Source organism: Scyliorhinus torazame, chromosome 25, assembly GCF_047496885.1.
Source record: "Scyliorhinus torazame isolate Kashiwa2021f chromosome 25, sScyTor2.1, whole genome shotgun sequence".
Lineage (NCBI taxonomy): Eukaryota > Metazoa > Chordata > Chondrichthyes > Carcharhiniformes > Scyliorhinidae > Scyliorhinus > Scyliorhinus torazame.
The window spans coordinates 30,510,036-30,524,345 of NC_092731.1; the positions used below are offsets into that span (position 1 = coordinate 30,510,036).

General features: G+C 50.2%; 1 protein-coding gene across 10 annotated transcripts in view; it reads left to right on the forward strand.

The window, feature by feature from the left end:
• The window catches only part of LOC140402452 (ryanodine receptor 1-like), a 497,733-nt gene that overhangs the window by 452,158 nt on the left and 31,265 nt on the right, over window positions 1-14,310 (forward strand). For all 10 annotated transcript variants that reach the window (XM_072490240.1, XM_072490241.1, XM_072490242.1 and 7 more), the window contains 6 exons: window positions 1,335-1,465; window positions 10,586-10,628; window positions 11,215-11,345; window positions 12,487-12,547; window positions 13,538-13,684; window positions 13,841-13,975. In XM_072490240.1, the coding sequence (XP_072346341.1) occupies window positions 1,335-1,465; window positions 10,586-10,628; window positions 11,215-11,345; window positions 12,487-12,547; window positions 13,538-13,684; window positions 13,841-13,975 (648 nt within the window). The remainder of the gene's footprint in view (window positions 1-1,334; window positions 1,466-10,585; window positions 10,629-11,214; window positions 11,346-12,486; window positions 12,548-13,537; window positions 13,685-13,840; window positions 13,976-14,310) is intronic.

Below are 14,310 nucleotides of genomic sequence, written 5' to 3' on the forward strand. Positions count from 1 at the left end.
AGTCCGGAGGTGGTTAGTCAGTGCAGAATTCCCAGCCTCTGACCTGCTCTTGCTGCAATATTATTTGTATGGCTGGTCCAGTTCAGTTCCTGGTCAGTGGTAGCTCCCAGGATGGAGATGGTGGTAGATCCAGTGATGGTGATGCCATCGAATGTCATGTGTTGATGGGTTGGGTTCTCTCTTGTTGGAGATGGCCATTGCCTGGCACTTGTGTGGTGCAAATGTTACTTGCCACTTGTCAACCCAAGCCTGAATGTTGCCACCTCTTGAGTTCAGCTCATTTGTTCATGCTTCGATTAAGGCTGTAATGAGCTCAGGAGCTGAGTGGCCCTGGCAGTACCCAAACTGAGCGTCCGTAAGCAGGTCGTTGCTGAGTAAGCGCTGCTTGATTTGTCGGCACTCTCAGCGGTCCCCTCCACCACTTTGCTGATGATCAAAATAGACTAATGGTGCGGTTACTGACCTGAGTGAACAGGGCAAGCAACTGTATTGCACCAAGGCAAGCACCTTAAAGGATTATAAAATGAATAGCACAAGGACTGCAAAGGAAGTGTAAGCTAGGACGGGCCAACTCATTGCCAAATCAGGTACAGAGAAGGAAATGAAGGGAAGCAAAGAACAACTAAATTATGAGAGAAAATAAATCTCCAAAACAAGTGAAACATGAGGTAATGTCACTGGACTAGTCCCTGGCTACTGCCCAGGGTTAATAAATCTGGACTATAAAGCTAGCCTCCGTAATGGTTACCTTAAAACCCGCATTGATTTGTTTTTTAAAAACTCATCTGGTTCACTAATGTCCCCTTTAGGGAAGGAAATCTGCCGTCCTTACCCCGGTCTGGCCTACATGTGACTCCAGACCCACAGCAATGCGGTCGATTCTTAGCCCCTCGGAAATGGCCGAGCGAGACACTCAGTGCAAGGGCAATTAGGGATGGGTAGCAACCGCTGCCTCATCAGCATTGTTTAATGGTATGTAGACCGAAATGGGCAAGATTTAACTTTGTGGCGAGCGTGAAAGTGTGGCAACTTCATGCCGTTTAAATCATTTTGATGGTGTGGCAGACGGCAGGTACCATTTTTGCAAAGCTAGCATATATAACAGACAACAACTTCTGGGTTTCTGAATTTGACCCCGAATCTGCTCTCTCCTGATGTTGCTGCAGCTTTCGTGTGTAAACAGCGAGTGATATTAGCTGCACTGTTGTTGCTTTTGACAGACATTATGGGCCTTGTTGCTATTTGGGTGACCTAATCAGCCAAAGGTAATTTTGAAACTCAGCTTAAATCGCTAAATTAAGATGTGATTCATTTTATTTTCTGAAACGCTTTAGGTTCCTTTGGTCATCTTCAAAAGGGAGAAGGAGCTTGCCAGGAAGTTGGAGTTTGATGGTTCATACATTACAGAGCAGCCTGCGGATGATGATATTAAAGGGCAGTGGGATCGGCTAGTCCTCAATACACCGTAAGTGCTGAAACAGACACACTTTTGCTGCTTGCCAACACTGTGCAAAACGGCCAAAAATGCAGCAACGCACAATCAAACTGTGGAGTTTGTTTAATGTTCAGCTGTGTGTCACTTATGTAAGATAATAATAATAATCGCTTATTGTCACGAGTAGGCTTCAATGAAGTTACTGTGAAAAGCCCCTAGTCGCCACATTCCGGCGCCTGTTCGGGGAGGCCGGTACGGGAATTGAACCCGCGCTGCTGGTCTTGTTCTGCATTCCAAGCCAGCTATTTAGCCCACTGTGCAAAACCAGCTCCTGGTTAAAACCAGATTTGTATAAAGATGTAGTTATAAGGGCTAATGGTCACCATTATGCGTGTTCAGTAATCACAGACGCGCCTTTCATTTCAACAGAAGGAAGGTTGTGGCGGTCCAAACGTACGTGGCTGACGGCAAGGTTCCACACCAGCAGTGCAAAGTCAGAAAATTGGCCCCTTACTGATCAATTTCCACTTCACAATGATCAGCAAATGGGCAGTATAACTTCCGTCCGGTCGCATAGTGTAGCCATATTGTGGAAAGTAGCGAGGGAGTGGGGTAGGGGTGGGAGTTCCATGTTACACACTTGATCTTGACACCTGGTAGGTTGTAGCTCTTGCACAGTATGAAACCAGAGTAAAATAGTGTTCAGGATTCCTTCAACCCCCATGGGCATTTTATAATCTTGTAATTGTCTATTTCGTAGTTTCAATGCTTTTTAATAAAATAAATAAATCTTTATTGTCACAAGTAGACTTACATTAACACTGCTATGAAGTTACTGTGAAAAGCCCCTAGTTGCCACCTGTTCGGGTACACAGAGGGAGAATTCAGAATTCTCAGCTGGTACGGGAATTGAACCCGTGCCTCTGGCCTTGTTCTGCATCACAAACCGGCTGTCTAGCCCACTGAGCTAAACCAGTTCTTCGTTACTTAAGATTTGCTGTCCAGGAGCAGAGTTCAGCGTGTGTGCCGACTTCACTCGTGGCTGTGGTCACAGATCGATGGCTTCAATATAAGTACATCTTCAAAGCAGCTCTGTAAAACCGCGGCAGCTGTTACATAGAGCGGGATTTTCCCAGAGACCGATGGCAGTAGGAAAAGCAGCTTTGAGCCCGTTGATGGCAATGCCGGGTATTCCCACCCTAAAGCGTGGACGTGGTGCCAGACAAAGAACAACAAAGAACAAAGAAATGTACAGCACAGGAACAGGCCCTTCGGCCCTCCAAGCCCGTGCCGACCATACTGCCCGACTAAACTACAATCTTCTACACTTCCTGGGTCCGTATCCTTCTATTCCCATCCTATTCATATATTTGTCAAGATGCCCCTTAAATGTCCCTATCGTCCCTGCTTCCACTACCACCTCCGGTAGCGAGTTCCAGGTACCCACTACCCTCTGCGTAAAAAACTTGCCTCGTACATCTACTCTAAACCTTGCCCCTCTCACCTTAAACCTATGCCCCCTAGTAATTGACCCCTCTACCCTGGGGAAAAGCCTCTGACTATCCACTCCGTCTATGCCCCTCATAATTTTGTATACCTCTATCAGGTCGCCCCTCAACCTCCTTCGTTCCAGTGAGAACAAACCGAGTTTATTCAACCGCTCCTCATAGCTTATGCCCTCCATACCAGGCAACATTCTGGTAAATCTCTTCTGCACCCTCTCTAAAGCCTCCACATCCTTCTGGTAGTGTGACGACCAGAATTGAACACTATTCTCCAAGTGTGGCCTAATTAAGGTTCTATACAGCTGCAACATGACTTGCCAATTCTTATACTCAATGCCCCGGCCAATGAAGGCAAGCATGCCGTATGCCTTCTTGACTACCTTCTCCACCTGTGTTGCCCCTTTCAATGACCTGTGGACCTGTACTCCTAGATCTCTTTGACTTTCAATACTCTTGAGGGTTCTACCATTCACTGTATATTCCCTACCTGCATTAGACCTTCCAAAATGCATTACCTCACATTTGTCCGGATTAAACTCCATCTGCCATCTCTCCGCCCAAGTCTCCAGACAATCTAAATCCTGCTGTATCCTCAGACAGTCCTCATCGCTATCCGCAATTCCATCAACCTTTGTGTCGTCTGCAAACTTACTAATCAGACCAGTTACATTTTCCTCCAAATCATTTATATATACTACAAAGAGCAAAGGTCCCAGCACTGATCCCTGTGGAACACCACTGGTCACAGCCCTCCAATTAGAAAAGCATCCCTCCATTGCTACCCTCTGCCTTCTATGGCCTAGCCAGTTCTGTATCCACCTTGCCAGTTCACCCCTGATCCCGTGTGACTTCACCTTTTGTACTAGTCTACCATGAGGGACCTTGTCAAAGGCCTTACTGAAGTCCATATAGACAACATCTACTGCCCTACCTGCATCAATCATCTTAGTGACCTCCTCGAAAAACTCTATCAAGTTAGTGAGACACGACCTCCCCTTCACAAAACCGTGCTGCCTCTCACTAATACGTCCATTTGCTTCCAAATGGGAGTAGATCCTGTCTCTAAGAATTCTCTCCAGTAATTTCCCTACCACTGACGTAAGGCTCACCGGCCTGTAGTTCCCGGGATTATCCTTGCTACCCTTCTTAAACAGAGGAACAACATTGGCTATTCTCCAGTCCTCCGGGACATCCCCTGAAGACAGCGAGGATCCAAAGATTTCTGTCAAGGCCTCAGCAATTTCCTCTCCAGCCTCCTTCAGTATTCTGGGGTAGATCCCATCAGGCCCTGGGGACTTATCTACCTTAATATTTTTTAAGACACCCAACACCTCGTCTTTTTGGATCACAATGTGACCCAGGCTATCTACACCCCCTTCTCCAGACTCAACATCTACCAATTCCTTCTCTTTGGTGAATACTGATGCAAAGTATTCATTTAGTACCTCGCCCATTTCCTCTGGCTCCACACATAGATTCCCTTGCCTATCCTTCAGTGGGCCAACCCTTTCCCTGGCTACCCTCTTGCTTTTTATGTACGTGTAAAAAGCCTTGGGATTTTCCTTAACCCTATTTGCTAATGACTTTTCGTGACCCCTTCTAGCCCTCCTGACTCCTTGCTTAAGTTCCTTCCTACTTTCCTTATATGCCACACAGGCTTCGTCTGTTCCCAGCCTTTTAGCCCTGACAAATGCCTCCTTTTTCTTTTTGACGAGGCCTACAATATCACTCGTCATCCAAGGTTCCCGAAAATTGCCGTATTTATCTTTCTTCCTCACAGGAACATGCCGGTCCTGTATTCCTTTCAACTGACACTTGAAAGCCTCCCACATGTCAGATGTTGATTTGCCCTCAAACATCCGCCCCCAATCTATGTTCTTCAGTTCCCGCCTAATATTGTTATAATTAGCCTTCCCCCAATTTAGCACATTCACCCTAGGACCACTCTTATCCTTGTCCACCAGTACTTTAAAATTTACTGAATTGTGGTCACTGTTACCGAAATGCTCCCCTACTGAAACATCTACCACCTGGCCGGGCTCATTCCCCAATACCAGGTCCAGTACCGCCCCTTCCCTAGTTGGACTGTTTACATATTGTTTTAAGAAGCCCTCCTGGATGCTCCTTACAAACTCCGCCCCGTCTAAGCCCCTGGCACTAAGTGAGTCCCAGTCAATATTGGGAAAGTTGAAGTCTCCCATCACCACAACCCTGTTGTTTTTACTCTTTTCCAAAATCTGTCTACCTATCTGCTCCTCTATCTCCCGCTGGCTGTTGGGAGGCCTGTAGTATACCCCCAACATTGTGACTGCACCCTTCTTATTCCTGATCTCTACCCATATAGCCTCACTGCCCTCTGAGGTGTCCTCTCGCAGTATAGCTGTGATATTCTCCCGAACAAGTAGCGCAACTCCACCTCCCCTTTTACATCCCCCTCTATCCCGCCTGAAACATCTAAATCCTGGAACGTTTAGCTGCCAATCCTGCCCTTCCCTCAACCAGGTCTCTGTAATGGCAACAACATCATAGTTCCAAGTAGTAATCCAAGCTCTAAGTTCATCTGCCTTACCCGTAATGCTCCTTGCATTAAAACATATGCACTTCAGGCCACCAGACCCGCTGTGTTCAGCAACTTCTCCCCGTCTGCTCTGCCTCAGAGCCACACTGTCCCTATTCCCTAGTTCTCCCTCAATGCTCTCACCTTCTGACCTATTGCTCCCGTGCCCACCCCCCTGCCATACTAGTTTAAACCCTCCCGTGTGACACTAGCAAACCTCGCGGCCAGGATATTTATGCCTCTCCGACATTGTCGTTTACGGGTTCCATGCCGTATCACTGATGGGGCGGCCTTTGTTGCGCGCTCCCTCCCCACCATCACCTCAGCATTGCAATCATCCGGGTGCCACATCTAAAGTCTGTCCCAGCAGATGCTTGGTAGGTCACCAGGAAGTGATGGCTGTCAAGAAATCCGCACCCAGGTTTTCAGACGCCTCCCTTGAGAGATTCCTAGATTCAATAGAGGCCTGACGTGATGGCCTCTACCCACACATAAGAAGTAAACCCAGAATGGGAGGCAGTGGTCAGCGCGCTAACGCCCTGCAGAAGACAGCCATCCAGTGCATGAAGAGGATGAATGATCTCCAATCTGCCAGGGTAAGTCACTCTTCTCAGCACTCAACTCACATGCACACACACATCACACATCCACGGGAATCTCACTAACTGCCAGCTCAAGGCACGCCACCATTCGCTGTGCCACACATATCTTCATCTCCCCGGTGGGTCATGTCCTCATTACCTCGCTGATCCCACTCAGAATCCACACATGCCAGGCATCTATCATCTGCCCTGGGATGTGTCCTGGTTAGCCGGGGAGGATGCCGATCATTCCTGAACTGATGCTGAGGTCAATGCCGATGAACTAAGTGCGACATCCATCAGACAACAATACTGTGTCATGAATCCTGTTTCTCCCCTGCTATGCACTAATGAACTCTCCTTTCTGTTGCAGGCACCTCTGGGAAGCAGCTGAGGGAGCCCACTAGCCAGGTCCTCGACTCCGAGAGCAGAGTCACAGACCCCGACATTGAGGACCCATCACAATGCGCACCTCACCCACACCCGCCGCTAGCACACAGACACACACCTTGGTAGGATCTAGTCTTCGAGCAGTCTGGGGTCACATCATACTTCCAGATCCACAGCAGGCGGAGGCCGGGACATCCCAGGGTGGACTCCGTCATGCCTCCATTGTTCCAAAGTCAAACTCTGGCAAATCAGGACGTGATGTCTGGAAGTACTGGGATTGAAAGGCTGCATGGAGAAGCCCGTCTGCCTCCTGTCCGAGGAGATTGCACCGACATTGCAATGCAACACGGTCAACATGGTGGCGGACGCTGTAGTGACCTTGATGCAAGATCTTTGTCCCGCACTGCTGCAGGACATGCACTCCATGGTGCATGTACTTGCTAGGATCCATGATTGCCAACTCCAGAGGACGGTGGGGTTTCTCGGACACGTGTCCCGCTGCCCCTCTGTCCCAAGAAGGAAGCCAGGGGCCCCAGGCACCCATCAGAAGGAGGGGCCGGCTGGTACACAGCCCAGGGTCATCCACCCAAGTCACTCTGGGAGTGTTCCCCCATCCGAACCCCTCCTTCCTTTGATAGCTTCCGCTCTAGCTCCACAGGCTGAGGAGAGTGGCACTGACACACAACAGGACCCTGAAAGCAGAGCGGGGCCCTCCAGTTCTTAGCTCTTCAGAGGACCCCAGGCAAGGTGGTCACAGACAACAGGGTGTGGTAGACAGCAGGCTGCCTCTACCTCATTGTTGATGTTGGGGATGCACCAAGACGTAGCGACTGGGCTAGAAAGGTTAAGAAGCTCCAGTTGCATGGGTGTTAAGCACTTCTACCGAACGTTCAGCTCTGTAAATAAACCCTCACTAATTGCACCCTTTCTGTGGCTCCTTGTTCCAATGAGCCCTGTTGCTGTAGCACCAACCTGAAAACTGGATTGCTGCAACAGTGTTCAGTCCAGGGCTTCCTCCATGTGCTTTGTGCAAGGTTTCCAGCACATTGGAGGCATCCCTTTACAGTAACTGAACACACCAGTCATGCCTGTGTAGGGAATGAGGATGTCTCCCACAATGTACAGCGCTAGCCTCACTCATTCCAGTCACTGACAGTGTGTGGTCTCTGTACCTTGGAGAGCGGCTGGGAATCGCGCACACAGTTGGAGGATGCGTTTGGTGTGACCGCAGGTAAACTGAACATTCAGCAAGTGGAAGCCCTTACCGTTCACGTGCTTCACCGCTTGATGCCCCGGAGATCTGAGTGCCACCTGAATGCAGTCGATGGCACCCTCCCCTGTGGTGAGCCAGAGATTGGTGCAAAGCTCATCGCTCTTGCCTCCTGGATTTCCTGGTCCTGGTTGAAATGGACGAAGTTGTGTGCCCTCGGGAAGACTGCGTCCGTCGCCTCCTCGATACATTTGCTTGTAGAAGCTTGAAAAATCCTGCCGAGGTCAGCGTGGAGCCACTGACAGAACAATTGAGAGCCGCAAAAGGCAGGGTGTTTCTCGACACCTGCAAACGCACAGAACGACCCGCTATCAAAAGGAACTGTTTCGACTTGCCTCAGTTGGGAAAGCCCTGCCGAGGACGCACTTACCTCACTTCCTGCGCTGACGAGCTCAGACATTTTTAAATGCCGCCCCAGTCTCTTGACCCCCACCACGGCCTCCAGAACCACCCGCCCAATGCCCCAACTTTCCTCTTATGGGGGTCTTCAAACCCTATCTCCTGAGAGCAGGGCACCCCCAGGCCCGATCTCTAGCACGGGTACCTTGGCACTTGGCACAGTCTGACACCCTGGCAGTGCCTAGACGTCAGAATCGCAGTGGAAGTGCCAGAGTAACATGTTTGTGTGGGCCAGGGCTAAATAGCACCATGGCAAGGGGCGTCATTCTCCGACCCCCTGCCGAGTCGGAGAATCGCCGGGGGCTGCCGTGAGTCCCGCCCCCGCCGGTTGCCGAAGTCTCCAGCACCGGAAATTCGGCGGGGGCGGGAATCGCGCCGCACCGGTTGGCGGGCCCCCCCGCTCGATTCTCCGGCCCGGATGGGCCGAAGTCCCGCCGATAAATTGCCTGTCCCGCCGGCGTAAATTAAAGTACCTATTTACCGGCGGGACAAGGCGGTGTGGGCGAGCTCCGGGGTCCTGGGGGGGGGGGCGCGGGGCGATCTGACCCCGGGGGGTGCCCCCACGGTGGCCTGGCCCGCGATCGGGGCCCACCGATCCGCGGGCGGGCCTGTGCCGTGGGGGCACTCTTTCCCTTCCGCCTCCGCCACGGTCTCCACCATGGTGGAGGCGGAAGAGACTCCCTCCACTGCGCATGCACGGGAAACTTTCAGCGGCCGCTGACGCTCCCGCGCATGCGCCGCCCCGACATGTCATTTCCGCGCCAGCTGGCGGAGCAACAAAGGCCGTTTCCGCCAGCTGGCGGGGCGGAAATTCCTCCGGCGTCGGCCTAGCCCCTCAATGTTGGGGCTCGGCCCCCATTCTGCACCTTTGGGGCGGCGCGATGCCCGTCTGATTGGCGCCGCTTTGGGCGCCAGTCGGCGGACATCGCGCCATTTCGGGAGAATTTCGCCCAAGGTCTCCCAGACATGGCCGTTCATTCCAGAACTTCAGGGGAATCGGGCGGCAACATATTTAAATGAGCACAATGGGCCACTTAAATATGTAAATTTAGATTTCGCCCAGTGAGCCTCATTGCTTTACCGAGTAACGAGGCCCTTCGATCGCGTCCTCTGTGTGCGGAGCAGACCCTGCCAGCCCTTTCTCCTCATGGTTCTGCTCCTGCCTTCGGTAAGCCGGGTGCCTCAATTAAAATCATGTTCTCTCCTGCCCATGAGCAGGGAGAATGACAGTGCGTTCACCAGGCGCCATGTTTTGTATGTGACCTCACTGCAGCTAACTTCTGTCTCCTAAGGACCACTCTTTGTCTATTCACCGTCAGAAGCTGCCACTCAAAGCCCACTGATTCATGTCCTGGCCACCACATGAATGCCCAGTCCTTCATTCTCATGCAGGTTGGTCAGGAGCCCACACCACCCTTGCCTCACACCATGTAACAGTAGCCACAGCTTTGATCGCTCTGCTGCATCCTGAGCTTTCGTTTCAGGTGCAGGCATTGTCCCAAACGTTCAGCCGAAGGCCTTGCACTCAACCTGATCCATGATGGGGCGCACTTGTCAATGCATACCTCAGCACACAGCCAAAGTTCAGGAGCGCTCTTCTCGGGCATTGCCCCATGTTCCCATTCAGCCAATGGTACAGGCACACCATGGAAGTCAACGATTGTGGAAGTGAGTGTGCCAAGGGTTAACTGCGGAGCATCCATCAGTGGCACTCGCGCGTTTAAGTGGTGCTTGGCTGGGCATCATTGCGTGCATTGTCAGACTCCAAACATGTCAATTGAATTCCAGCTGATAGGGTCTCGGCTGCATTGGGGTACTATCGACCGACATGTTTTACCATTAGCCTTGCCCTTGTCAACAGCCCACCTCCAGAGACCTCCGTTGCATGATGACTGCCAACCACCCACCGCACTGCCCCAGGCTTCCCTTCCCTCTCTGAGGCCTTTCCAAGTTGCCCATGGCCCAGCAAATTAAGGCAACCGCCGGAACAGTGCTTTTCACACTTGACAGGCTTCCCCGAATCACCCCCCCCCCCCCCCCCCCCCGCCCGCAGTCTCCCCCCAGGTCTAAAGGCTGGACACCCCCAGTCAAAGTTGGTACCCCGAGTCAGCCCCCTTAGTACACGGCAGATCCAATTCCAGCCTGTGTTGTTTTCTCTTTTTTTTGTTCCCTCACACAGGCATAGTAAGATCGTACACTGCTCATCAGACACATCCAAGACAGCTCGGACCATATAGTCCTTCAGACAAATTCCACTTTCAGCCGTCAGAAATCTTCCACCTTTCCCCATGCGAACTTTATGAATAATACAGGTCTCGCCATCAATTCGTTATCACCCTCCTGTCTAGCTGTTCTATTTTGTTCCACATGCACTTGCTAAGTATCGGTGTTTCGGTAGGATCAAGCCCACTTTGCATTGACAAGATTTCCTTTTCTCACCCTCTGTAGGTCATTCCCACATAACTATTGGGACAAGTTCGTCAAAAGAAAGGTAAACATGTGGCTTTGAAGACTAATCACAAATATGGCTTAAAATGTCCCTTTTTTATTTAGTCTTTCCATGGGATGTGGGTGTTGCTGGGCCGGGCCATCATTTGTTTCCCATCCCTAAATGCCCTTGAGAAGGTGAAGGTGAGCAATCGACGATTGATTCACGGCCACCATTACTGAGATTAGCTTTGAATTCCAGTTTGTATTTATTGTCCTGTGGTGGGATTTAAACCTGTGTTTCCTTGGCTTTTGGATTGCTAGGCTATTGACATTACCACACCATCCCTGCCCCCCAGCCCATCCATTTTTCACAGTAAGAAGCCTTATAGCACCAGGTTAAAGTCCGACAGGTTTGTTTGGAATCACTAGCTTTCGGAGTGTAGCTCCTTCCTCAGGTGCGTGAGTGACAATGCAATGGCATTGACATTCAATATTTGCGATGGGCTGTTTGGTATTCTGCGCATGCCATGAATATAATTGTAACAAACTTATAACATTGCATTGGAAACAAATCTCGTAGAGGAGAATTTTAGGAGCAAAGATTGAACCAACGACAAAAGCGTGAATATTTTTTCCTGCATTTCTAGGTGTTGGATAAGTATGGTGACATCTATGGCAGGGAGCGAATCGCAGAGCTGCTTGGAATGGATATGAGTGCCTTGGATGTCACTGTCCCTCAGGAGAAAAAGCCAGCAGCTGACAGCTCTGTTCTTTCATGGTTAGTACCTGTAATTTCATTCTTTCATGGGATGTGAGCATTTCTGGAAATGCCAGCATTTTTTGCCCATGCCTAATTGCCCTTTGAGGGTAGTTAAGAGTCAAAGTGTATTTCTGTGGGTCTGGAGTCACATGTAGGCCAGGCCGGGTAAGGACGGCAGATTTCCTTCCCTGAAGGACATTAGAGAACCAGATGGATTTTTATTTTTTTTAGCAACAATCGGTGATGATTTCACAATCGCTATTACCGAGACTAGCTTCATATCCCAGATTTCATTAATTGAATTTGAATTCAACCAGTTGTCGTGGTGGAATTTGAGCCCATGTCCTGTGTCCCTGCAGCATAAGCCTGGGCTTCTGGATGACTAGCCACGTGACATTATCACTAGACGTGGTCTCTCCCCCCCCCCCCCCCCGCTTTTATTTTGCATTGAGTATCAAGCAAAATTGATCGTTTTGTTCTGTCAGAGAGCTGTAAATTGTGCTTCAATAGAACAAAGAAAAGTACAGCGCAGGAACAGGCTCTTCGGCCTTCCAAGCCTGTGCCAATCGTGCTGCTCATCTAACCTAAAACCTTCTACACTTCCAGGGTTCATATCGCTCTGTTCCCATCCTATTCATGTATTTGTCAAGATGCCCCTTAAACGTCACTATCGTCCCTGCTTCCACCACCTCCTCCGGCCGCGAGTTCCAGGCACCCACTACCCTCTGTTAAAAAAGTGTTTTGTTGAGTGTACTGATTTATTTGTGTATATTTGATGAAAAATATTCTCCTTTCAAGCACCAAGCTTAAAGCTATGAATGGTGAAGTAAGAATGAGAATGCGAGCAATAAGGGCAGCACGGTGGCGCAGTGGTTAGCACAGCCGCCTCATAGCGCCGAGGTCCCAGGTTCGATCCCGGCTCTGGGTCACTGTCCGCGTGGAGTTTGCACATTCTCCCCGTGTTTGCGTGGGTTTCGTCCCACAACCCAAGGATGTGCAGGCTAGGTGGATTGGCCACGCTAAAATTGTCCCTTAATTGGAAAAAAATAATCAGGTACTCTAAATTTAGAAAAAAAAGAGAATACGCTCAAAAAAGAGACCCCAGATACCAGTAAAGTTATTCATTTCCAGCATTTGCTTTCTTTTGCTTTGTTTGTAGGATCACATCCTTGGATATCAAGTACCAAATTTGGAAGTTTGGGGTGATCTTCACTGACAACGTAAGTAGATGCAAACAGTGTGCATTTTTAATTAGCAAACTTAAACAGAAGGAAAATATTTTCAACAAAGCTCATTTTTATTCTTGCTGTTTATGAAAACCAAGCATCAATTAATTGTGGAGGGTTAGGCATAGGACTGTAAAAGATTTGCCGAACAGAGGGCTGGATTCTCCAATTTTGAGACTATGCTGACGCCGGTGTGGGAACAGTGGGGTTTTACGACCGGAAAAACGTCGCAAAACGGCCACGGATCCTCCTTGTGATGGGGGGCTAGCAGGCACGCAGCGTAAAGCCCCTGGCTCTAGCTGCGGATAGGACTGGAGAATCGCCGGGTCCGTAGCCACGCATGCGCATGGCGGCAGCCTGCAGTGGCCGCGGCGTGCAACATGGAGCCGGCAGCGCGCGGACCCGGCCTGCCAAATAATGACCCCCTTTGGCCAGGCTCACCACCATCCCTGACCACCTCCAGCCCCCGCCAAAGCCCCCCCCCTGACCGCGGATCAGCTCCCCCCCCCCGACTTTGTCGCCGCTGGACCCAGTCCGCAGCCGCCACGCCGAGTTCCCGAAAATACATACCACCCGCGACCGCCAGGAACCCGGCCCATCGGGGCGGAGGGCCTCGGGTAACGTCCCGAGGCCGTCCATACGACGTGCGGCGTAAGTACGCCGTTTTGGAGGGGGCAGAGCAACGCCCCCCCCCGATTTCGGCGCCACCGTCGATTCTCCGGCCGAACGCGATTTTGGCGTCGGAGACCAGAGAATCCCGCCCAGAGTCTTTACTTCCTCAGCCTTGTGTGTACATACCGAGGTGAAGTGTACGGATTTTGTGAGGAAAGACTATGTTTTATTCAAAGTTCTCCATTTTGTAGAAGAAATCTTTACCCTGGAGACTTTTCTCTTTAAAAGGATCAATATCCTTTAAGTAAGATTTGTGTTGGCTAATTCTTCAGTGTGATCAGATGCCATTTGTTATTTTTGTTTTTCCATCAGTCTTTCCTATATCTGTGCTGGTACACGGTGATGTCTGCCCTTGGGCATTATAACAACTTCTTCTTCGCTGCTCACCTTCTGGATATCGCTATGGGTGTCAAGACCCTTCGAACCATCCTATCCTCTGTAACTCACAACGGCAAACAGGTGGGGCTTACAATAACCTCTTCCTTTCTGTTAACTTCCGATTTTAAAGATATGAGAAAGAGCAGCTGTTGCTCTTTGAATTCCCCAGTTAAAATGTTGAATTCTCCCCAGCAAAGCTTTAAGCCTGCCTTTGTCTCGTTGTCTCGTTGTCTGTAGCTGATGATGACGGTGGGCCTGCTGGCTGTCGTGGTGTACCTCTACACTGTAGTGGCTTTCAACTTCTTCCGCAAGTTTTACAACAAGAGCGAGGATGAAGATGATCCAGATATGAAGTGCGATGATATGATGACGGTATGCTTTCTAAAATAAGTAAAATTGTTTTCTTATCTGCATAGCCGAATAACATCTGAATGGAAAAGTGATCAAGACATTGGGAAGCGCATTAAGCTTTACAAAGCATGTCGGGCTTCTTTAGAAATAACAACACGGGCGGGATTCTCCAGTTCCCCAGCGGCACGTTCGCTGACGGCAGGATTCTCTCTTCCCGCTGCTTGTCAATGGGATTTCCTATTGAAGCCGTCCCCACGCCGCCGGGAAGCCCACGGGACTCTGCCAACGGAAAAGAGAATCGCAACAGACGGGGAATTGCGGCCTACCTATGGAAAGCAGAGTGAGATGATTAAAAT